At 48.1% G+C, this 10,928-nt stretch overlaps 1 protein-coding gene across 1 annotated transcript; it reads right to left on the minus strand.

The window, feature by feature from the left end:
• Positions 1–5,917: 5,917 nt before the first annotated feature.
• Positions 5,918–6,907, minus strand: rxfp3.3a1 (relaxin family peptide receptor 3.3a1; the record flags this gene model as incomplete). The annotated part of the gene is made up of 1 exon (XM_079997309.1): positions 5,918–6,907. One exon carries the CDS (start codon positions 6,905–6,907, stop codon positions 5,918–5,920), a length of 990 nt encoding a protein of 329 aa, XP_079853435.1.
• Between the last annotated feature and the right edge of the window lie 4,021 nt (positions 6,908–10,928).

Consider the following 10,928-nt stretch of genomic DNA (forward strand, 5'->3'; position numbering starts at 1 on the left):
GCGGTAACTCGGATAACCACTCTGTACAATTGTGGTGAGCAGAAAAACATCTCAGAACAGACAACGTAGTGTGTAACGGCACACTTTGAGACCGTTTACACCAATAATTCATTGTTTGTAATGCCACAGCCTATTTGAGTAGTGTTGCTGAAAATAATGCATCCCTTCATGGCCAAGATTTACCCATCTTGTAATGGTTACTTCCAGCATGATAATGCACCATTTCACAAGCAAGTCGTCTTGGGGTGGCTTGGTCAGGAAGGGAGGTGCATGATGCCATTTATTTCTTCTCCTGGAGGTTCATTGGAGGACATGGAGTCTTCATCCAATTTCATTCTGTCAGCTTGCGTGCGTGCGTGCGTACGTGCGTGCATACGTGCGCACGTGCATGTGTTGGGGCGGGGGGGGGGGGGGGGGGGGGGGGGGGGGGGGGGGGGGGGGCTAACCTTCAATGAACTTTGCCGCAGAGCTTCATAAAAATTAAATTTTTAGCAAAGGAGCCCATGGTGTGTTGATCTGCCCGCCTTAATTAAAGTCTTAGAAATGTAACGAGTATATTATCAACCAAATACATCAAACTTTAATTTGGCTTTCATGCTCATGAAAAATGCAAAACTCACTGAAAATCAAACAAAACAATTAATTATGAAGATGAAAATTAGTCATCACCCTTTTATCCTCTCCATTTCCACTTGTACGTATTAAAATATAATATAATTGTTTTTTCTCCTTTTATTTTGTTGAGGAATTTGATTCATTCCAGCAAAAATATAGATTTTTATAATGACTTCCAGGAGCAATCGTTTCAGCCCCATTTTGCAAACCCATTGAAGAGGCTTGCACCACCTACTGAAATAACCACTTAGATTTAAATTCTTCTTGACAGTCCGTGCGGGGAACTGGACTAGTCAGTGATCGATAGAGCTTTTCGGCTCTTCGAAGAATGTTTCTTAAACTTGCCTTTAATCCTGTTTTTTGAGAGCATAAAAGTATTTAATCAAGAAATTGAAAAAGTTGGCAAGTGGGTCAAACCTGTGGCACCATAGGGAGATGGCCCTTTTTAAGGGCTACCACACGTTCATCATTAGGGCACCGAGGGATCCCGGTTTTGAAGTAAAGATCTGAGTGATAAAAGGGAAGGTCATTTAGGATTTGTTTTCATTTTATGCATTTGGCTTTGATACAGGGGAAGACAGAGGAGGCTTGTGGTACATGGAAAAACAATTGACCAACAAATTGTAGCTACACCTTTGTGCCAGAAAATGGGAATTGGCCCTCAGAGCCTATGGCTGCTGCTCGGGTGCAGTTTTTCACGTAGTGTTCTCCCGAATTACTTTCATGTGATTTAAGATACATTTTTTGGCAAGTCCTTGTACCTTGAACCAAGCCAAATTCCATTCCGGTGTATATGTTCTCGGGGCTCCTTCTGCCCTTACCACGTGTAGCCGTACATGACTATACAGCAAGCTAATTACTCTTCCAATTAGTACCCGGAGACAGCATCTCACTTTTGGTATCTTTAATGAAAGTGGTGTAAAACTGTGGATCTTCGCATAATTCCTGTTGTCCCCCTGGGAACTTCTCTTTCACGTAGATGCTACTCTCACAGGGTCAGAGGTTACTGGGCTGTCCGTTCTCTAGGACACTAGTCTTGCTTGTACACACAGTGGGATGCACCCTTTCTGGCCGAGGCTCCCCGCCATGCACAGTGGCGCCTTGTTCTCCACTAAGTACGGCGTCTGACCTCTCTGCTGCCCAGGTCGAGAGACCGGCATGAAGAGCTGCTAAGTGATGATCGCTGTCACACTCTGTGCAGTAGACAACGGCTGCCGGTGCCGTTCCATCGATCGCGGGTCTGCCGTGACTGAGTGGGTCGTTTTCAAGATAGGGGGGGCCCACAACTTGGGGTCCTCCGTGATGAAGGGCTCTGGGGGGTGGTACGGCCATGCCTGTGTCTGGTGGCCTCCGTACTGCCGGGCTCTTGGAGGTGCTACAGCCGGGCCCCATCCTGAGTGCCTCTGTATTACCGGGTTCTGGGAGCTGATACGGGGTGGTAGGTGGTCAGTCTCGGAAGGCGGGGAGTAGCCGTTGCGAGTTGCCGTGTTGAGTGTCCGTGGGCTGTGCAACGTTCCTTCTGTGCTTATTTGCCCCGCCGCTTAAATGTGTGTTGACATCTTCCCCGGTGCCCTGCTTTGGCCTCTGTGCTGAAGCGGAAGCTGTTCCCCAGAGCGGCTGTGTCTAGCAGCTTCAAACACTTCTGCTGCTGCTATTGCAGCCTTCGCTTCTGCTTCCTTCTAAAGGGCCTTTAGTGAGGCCGCCATGCGTGCCACCTCCGCCTTTTCTTCAGCCACAATAATGCTCTCTCACGCGCTCTCTCCGCAGACTTCTGCGTTGATGTGTGCTCTCTCCACATGGATGCATGCTCTCTCTGCAGACCTCCCCATTTCGGCACGTGCCATTTCCAATTCCATATCCATTTGACGCTTTGCGTACACGGCCTCCATTCATTTAACTGCTGCGCCTGCGTGGGCCGCTGCGATCGCACTGATGTTGGACCCGCGGGACTTGATGGACCTGTTGGCCGATTTACAGGACTTATTTGCCGACTTAATGGACTTGTTGGCCCCCTAAAGGACCTGCTGGATGACTTGTCGAGCCCGCTTTCTGCAGTTGTACTGCCACTGCAGTCCAGGTCTTCTGCCCGTTCCTCAACATCGGAGAACATCTGCTGAATGTCGGCCATGATCACAGCTGGCTCAGTCCTAAGAGCAAACCAGGACCCCCAGGTAGACTCCAGAGCTTGGTAGATACCATTGCTCCCCGCCATCTTTTAGCATGGGCGCCGGTTCAGCGTGTCCACTGCGAAAGATCTTCTTCACAAAGTCCACAAAGCTTTGTCAACATAAGGGGGGCCTGCAACTTAGGGTCCTCCGTGAAGAAGGGCTCTGGGGGGTGGTACAGCCAAGCCTGCGTCCTGGGGGCCTCCGTACAGCCGAACTCCGGCAGGTGCTACAGCCGGGCTCCCATCCTGAGGGCCTCTGTATTGCTGGGTTCCGGGAGCTGGTACGGGGTGGTAGGTAGTCGGGCTCGGAAGGGGGGGGGGGGGGGTCGCCGTTGCGAGTGTTGCCGCATTGAGTGTCGCCGCGTTGAGTCTCCGTGGGCTGCGGAACGTTCCTTGTGTGCTTAGTGGCCCTGCCGCTTTAATGTGCGCTGACATCTTCCCCGGTGCGCCGCTTTGGCCTCTGTGCTCAAGCGGAGAGCTGTTCCCCAGCGCATCAACGTCTGCCAGCTTCGAACACTTCTGCTGCTGTATTGCACCCTTCGCTTCTGCTTCCATCTGAAGGGTCTTTAGTGTGGCCTCTATGCATGCCGCCTCCGCCTTTTCTTCAGCCGCAAAGCATGCTCTCTCAGCCTGCTCTGCGGCCTCAACGCGTGCTCTTTCTGCGGACCTCTCGGCGTCAATGCGTGCTCTCACCGCATAGATGCGTGCTCTCTCCGCGGACCTCTCCGCGTCGATGCGTGCTCTCTTAAAGGACCTCTCCATTTAGGCGCGTGCCATTTCCAATTCCATATCCATGTTTAACGCTTTGCTCACACGGTCTCCGTACATGTAACTGCTGCTCTTGCGTGGGCCGCTGCGATCGCACTGATGTTGGACCCGTTGGCCGATTTACAGGACTTATCGGCCGACTTAATGGACTTGTTGGACGACTTGAAGGACCTGCAGTCAACATTGCACTCCCACTGCGGTCCAGGCCTTCTGCCATTTTCCTCTAAGGCAGGCTGTCCGCTTGGGCCCAGGAGTTCCGTGTAGCCTCGGGGTTTCGATGGGTCTGGGTGTTCTGACATCCTTGCTCTCAGCTATGCCTTGAGGTGAAGCTAATCTTTTTACTCTTCTGCCCTCACCACATGTAGCTGTACATTACTATACAGTGAGCTAAACACTCTTCCAATAAGTACACAGAGACAGGATCTCACTTTTGGTATCTTTAATGAAAATGTCACAATACAGACTGGGGGGGGCAGGACACTCCCCACCTTGGGGCAGAACACTCCCCGCCTGGCATCTATAAGATGTCAAACCACCGTGGCCGAGTGGGCTAGTGGGTCTGCCCATGTCTGAAGAGTGTAGAGGATAGACTCCTTCTCCAGATTATCTGTTTATTATTAACAACTGCTTAGTTATCCCCTCTGTGATGGAGGGAGAAAGTGAAGCCAGGGATCAGATTTGTTTATATGGCCAGCATCCTATCGGGCAGAAAACTTGAATCAGGAAGCCGAAAGGCAGAAGAAAGCAGAGAGCTCTGCTAAGAGAGCGAGGTTTATCAAGGGCTATCAGCAGATCAAGCTAATAAAGATAGATTGGCTAACCTGCTCATCTTGCAATAGCGTCTATGCCCACTTCAATGAGAAATGCCCCTTCCCTTTCAACATACAATGAGTGAGAGTACTGTGAATATTTTATAGGAAATATGCTTGACGGTGCAACAGGTAACGCATGAGGAATACCACCTGTTTTTTTACAGGACAGACAGTGAAATGATTGATAAAGCTATAAATGCACAGGAAGGAAGAGATCATGATCACGATGACAATGACAAGACAAGACCAGGATGATGTGCATGACCTTTTTACTGCATGGACAATTAGGCCACTGTGACTATATGCATGGACAGGTGCAGATCAATTACTCTACAAAACATGTAAGTGGGTTTTGAAAAATGGAAAAATTACTTATGCGGAAATGTGCGCTGTCGATCTAATTGGGGATTTCTTTGTCTGCAAACTGCATCAGCATGGCTGCAGCCTTGGGAACGGGTCTGTTTCTATCCAACCTGCAGCTTTTCATTGTGCATATACACACTTAAGGCCTTTGGCATGTTATGAAAAGACTGTTATACCCACTTGAGTTAAGGGTGCAGGGATCCATTTCTCACCTATTTTCCAAGACTGACTTGAATAATTTAGCATTGTGATTTGATTCTGAAAATATGCATACCGCAAACCGGCCCTGCTCTTAGAATGAATTGGCCTACATATAAAACATTTATATATAAAACTAAATATTCTACATAAGTTGATAACTTATAATAATAATAATCAGTTACATCAATTGTATTTGATATTGTTATTAATAATAATATTGTTGTTGTTGTTATGAATAATAATAATTATAATGATAATAATAATGAGCCCAAAGGATTTATTTTCTAGCTTTAATGTCAATTTCTAGTCTGCACTTTTTGATCAGCATGGAACATTATTGCAAATAAATAGGTGTTAATGTTAATGCAACATTTTTTACGTCACATGCTTGAATTTGTCTGGTGGATCTGAGGGTAGTTGCAACTGTTCTGAGAAATGTTCCATTTTACGCACAGAGTTACAGGCTGCCAACGAGTGAACGTATTTTTTATTAAGAAACAACAGCTCTGCTAGAGATAGAAACATACAGTACACACTTTCCTTTTAGTCTTGGTACATTATTCAACACGACTCTAAATATTCAACACAACTCTGCATAATAAACACTGTCTATGTGCTGGAAGTGCCCCCCGCACCCTAATGACAATTATAGCACATTACATAAAACCTTAGGCCTGTGGCATGCGATGTCATGTTATGGATCAATATTTCCACAAAATATTCAATGATAACCCAGTGTCTATAAGCCTAGACTAAACAACGCGCAAGGACGCCGAGCTGTGCGCATTAAGTGGCAACAATATGCAAAAAGCACGGGTGCAGAACAACATTACGAATAAACAAGCATCTTTCAAAATGCTTGCCATTTATACGTGTGCTCTTTTGAGGGGGTTTTGCGTCAAATCCCACTCGGTGGCCGCGGTGCGTCTCCGCCACGTCCCGGTGCGTCCATGCGCAACTGGAGGCAAGGTGGGTGATCCAGAAGACCCCGTCATCCCCGGTAGACCAGGTCCTTGAGCTTCTTCCTGAACTCCCTCCGCATCAGGCAGTAGATGACGGGGTTCAGGCAGCTGTTGGCGTGCGCCAGGCACACGGTGACCGGGAACACGTAGGTGTGCACCAGGTAGTAGCTCTTATCCCAGTTCACCGCGTTGAACTTGACCAGGACGCTCCAGAAGGTGATGGCGTGGTTGGGCATCCAGCAGAGGAAGAAGGACAGCACCACCACGGTGACGGACCTGGTGACCCTGGACCTTCTCTTGGGGTTCCTGGGCTTCATGCCCCGGGTGTGGATGAAGCGCAGCAGCATCAGGTAGCTGACGGAGACCACGGACATGGGCAGCACGAAGCCCACCAGGATCTTCTGGACGTGGTAGACCGCCAGCCAGGACTGTCCACCGGGGAACCTCAGCAGACACAGCTTCTCCCCGGTCACGTTGGTCACGGACGCGAAGATGGACGTGGGCGCCGTGGCCACGGTCGCCAAAATCCAAATGATGGCGCAGACCCACTTGGCCGAGACGGTCTTGTGCCTGGTCCGGTCCTTCAGAGCCGAGGCCACGGACCAGTAGCGGGTGACGCTCATGGCGGTGAGGAAGAAGACGCTGGCGTACATGTTCATCACCGTGACGGAGAGGACGATCTTGCACATGGCGTCTCCAAACGGCCAGCTGAAGTCCAGCGCCGTGTCCACCGCCCAGAAGGGAAGGGTGAGCACGAACTGGAAGTCCGTCACGGCCAGGTTGAGCACGAAGAAGTTGATGCTGGACGTCTTCCTCTCCTGCCTGACCCGGATGAAGACGAGCACCAGCAGGTTGCCCAGCAGCCCCACGGCGCACACCACGGAGTACACCAGGCAGATGAAGGAGCGCAGCACCGGGCTGCCGTCCGCCGTCACGTCGATGTCCTCCAGGTTGCTGAAGCGGTCCGGCAGGTGAGGCGACGAATTGTTCAGGAAGATGCTCTGGTTCTCCCCGTCCATGGTGACTCTTTGCGTACGCGCGCACGCACTCACACCTCTCCTCCACCCGGACGGCGCCTCCCCAGTCGCTCCCTGACGCGCGGAGAGCCGCTGTCCTGCAGCAGCTCCTTCCCCCTTCCCAAGGCGCGTCCTCCTCGTCGCGGGCAGCAGCGAGCGACGAGGACGTGACAGCCGCCCTGCTGAGTGACACCCGCACCCCCCCGCACCCCCAGCCACCCGCACCCCCCCGCACCCCCCCCGCACCCACCCGCTCACCCCCGCACCCCCCCGCACCCCCCCGCACCCACCCGCACCCCCCCGCACCCCCCCGCACCCACCCGCACCCACCCGCACCCACCCGCACCCCCCCGCACCCCCAGCCACCCGCGCACCCCCGAGTGCGCGTGGATTGGTGCCGGGCTTTGAATGACGTCAAGAACGTCGGACTTGGAGAAGGCGCGTCAAGCTTTGGTTGCGCGCAATGGGCTTCCTTGGCGCACACCTTAGTTTAGATGGATGGATGAGTATATAGACAGGTTATGGAACGCCATTTGAGTCAATATGAAATACATATACGAATAAATAAGTGTACCTGGTAAAATAATTCCTGATAATTAATATAATAATAATTCCAAATATTATGATGATATAAATATATATAAATATATAAATTAGTAAATAGAGTTGAATAGATAAATAAATTGTCTATCTATCTATCTATCTATCTGTCTGTCTGTCTGTCTGTCTGTCTGTCTGTCTGTCTATCTATCTATCTATCGGTCTATCTATCTATCTATCTATCGGTCTATCTATCTATCTGTCTGTCTGTCTGTCTGTCTGTCTGTCTATCTATCTATCTATCGGTCTATCTATCTATCTGTCTGTCTATCTATCTATCTATCTATCTGTCTGTCTATCTATCTATCTGTCTGTCTGTCTGTCTCACCAGGCTTCCGCATACGATGCTCAAAGTCAAGGAGCTGTGGAAAGCTCTCAGCAGACCCTGAAGTCTGTGTTGCATGGTTATTGTGTTGACCTAAAGCAGGACGGGGAAGAAGGGCTGCTCTAGTGATTGTTTGCTGCCACGGAGGTTGTGGAATGAAAGCACCAAATGAACTTGTTTTTTGGGCATAAAGTGCAGGGGCCGCTCACTCTGTTGCACAATGCGGTGGCATTCATGGGTTCCGGCATCGGTTGTCCTGTAGAGATGGCTAAAGAGAAGCTATCCTCTCCCCAGGAGAAAATGTCTTTATGACCGTAAAGCAACGCAAGCAGTGCAAGTTCAGTCTGTCTGTCTGTCCGTCTGTCTATCTATCGGTTATGGAATACCATTTGAGTCGATGTTAAATAAATAAATATGCCTATGAAATAAATTCTAAAATAAATGAACGAGGCAACAAATACACACAGTAGACCCACACCTGGGTCGCGGGTGGAAAGTCCGTTCCCCGGCAGCGGGAGTCGTAGGCCCGCTTCTGTCTGCATTACGAAATAAAAGTCACCCTTAAATTAACTAAAATTAGTAAAAAAATAGTGTTTTTAACTAGTTTAACTTAACTGCACAACAACACTGTCCTCAAATAGCGCTTTGGTATTTAAATGCTTCTTTTGCACTTCTGGTTGGACGTCCACTGCATTTCATTGGTTCTGTACCTGTGCTCTGCTAGTGACAATAAAGTTGAATCTAATCTAATCTAAATCTAAAAATAGTCTTTTGAAAAATGTCCTTTAAAAAAAAAAAGTAACTACATGAATATATTTATATTTACATGTATTCATATATTTATTGCCTCATTTATTTTTTTTCAGGATTTATTTCATAGGCATATTTATTTATTTAATATTGACTCGTATGGCATTCCATAATAGACGGACGGAAAGAGACAGACAGACAGACAGACAGACAGACAGACAGACAGACAGATAGATAGACAGATAGATAGATAGATAGAGATACGGATGGATAGATAGACAGATAGATAGATAGATAGATAGATAGATAGACAGACAGACAGACAGATAGATAGATAGATAGATAGATAGACAGATAGACAGATAGATAGACAGATAGATAGATATATAGATAGACGGACAGATAGATAGATAGACAGATAGACAGACAGACAGACAGACAGACAGACAGACAGACAGACAGACAGATAGATAGATAGATAGACTGATATAAACTGTTGTGTTCCAGCAGCAGGAGGCAATAATGACTGAAAAAGTAATTCGAATGAAATAGAAAAAAAATGACTATATGCAATGAAGTTAAGATAGAATCATATCTTTCATATTTTATTCCAGTTTCATGTTTCGCCCACTGTTGTCTTTTTAAATACATGAGGATTCTATTTGTGGAAAGTATGTGACATAAAGAATATTTCGCAGTTTTTCGACAGCATTGCGGTGGAGCGTGCGCCGTCCGTGCGTAACTGTAGCGCCGGGCGAGCAGCGGACGCTACTGCCACCCGGTGGTCACGACTGGGAACTGCAGGGCGCTTCTCGACTTCTAACAGTAAGTGCTGATTGGCCCGAACGTAATGGCGAAAACACGACAAATAGAACTTCCACGCTCAATAAATGACAGACGATGCAATTAACAGAATGCATTTTTTTTTTTATTATTACATCTAAACCTTTCTACATAAACAGGTAACATTCAATAGGTAAACAATTTCTTCCAATGCAGGTAATAAATATTTTTTTCACTTAGTATATTGATACAAACCGAAATGTGTCTTCTGCACACCCTTTTATCCTCGTCTCCCTTGAAAAAAAAACCTTTCGCTTTTCTCGGAACTACGAAAAGAGAACCTATGGGTTTAAGGCAGTGAGTGCAGATGCGGATGAGAATCTGACTTGGGAGATTATTTCTGTAAAATGGGACTCTGCAAGGGACAAAGGCATTTTGTATTCTTTTTTTTTTTTTTTTTTTCTCTTTTTAAAGTTCAGCTTTCGTTTTCTAAAAAATATATAAATTAATTTCTTCTCTGGTTCTGGATGGACACACACAAAGAGCATACGGACAAACAGACGTCAAACTCCCACGTTTGGACAAGTTCGTTTGTGCCATACAAACACAATATGCACATCATCGACTATTCCCTTATATAAGGAGAAGATGGCGTTTTCTGAGCTGAGCCGAGTTGTGCCTGTCGACATGGCCTGCAGGGATTTTGGACACGCTGCGTGACCGCTGATAACGATGGCGCAATCCCACAGACGATCTCATACAGACATTGGCTTCGGCCCAGAGTCTTGGACAGTGTGGAAGGTGCTACACGGTCGCCATGACGCCTTGCTGCGGTCGGACCTGTGTGAGACCGTGTGACTCAAGAGGTGTTGAGGTGACAACTGCCCCTACGCTTGTGCACGTAACCGCTACGCGGAACGAAAATAATAACAACGCAAGTTGATGCGTACAGCGGATAAGCGCGTTTCTCATCTGACGCAGTGGCGTCCAAACAATCTGGATGAACAGATGAGGGCTGCGTCTCCTCCGTCAAACGACTCGTCTCGTAGCCTTGAAACCTTAGTCCAGAGGGTTGGTCCCGAGGATCGGTCCTTAAGGCCGCTTCACGTGAAGCCACGTCAACGAAAACACATTGCTCGCGGTCCGCTCTCACTTCATCTGCGACGAAATGCGGCGCCGCCGCCGCCGGCGCCGCCTCGTCGCCCGCCCGCACAGGGGAGGAGGAAATTGGTTCAAATAAATAGAATGGCGAGCGTTCGCACGCTGCAATCAGCTCGGCTGCTTTTGCAGCGTGGGCTGCTTTTGCAGCGAGGTCTTCGCAACACTTCTGATGCTACCCCGGTGTAAGATAAACAAGTGTAAAGCTCATTAAATAAAACCATATCTTAAGTAATGACCACGCGCTCACACACTCATCCACCGAATCAAACAAAATGTAAAAAATATAATATACAAGTATAGATCACAAAATAAATAGAATACTGCACAACCCACGGAGAGACTATGACTGATTGGCGGCCAAGAGCAAAGAGAGAGAGAAAGAGAGAGAGAGGTATAGATGAAGTG

The sequence above is a fragment of the Zeus faber genome (genome assembly GCF_960531495.2).
Source record: "Zeus faber genome assembly, chromosome: 3".
In the NCBI taxonomy this organism is placed as follows: domain Eukaryota; kingdom Metazoa; phylum Chordata; class Actinopteri; order Zeiformes; family Zeidae; genus Zeus; species Zeus faber.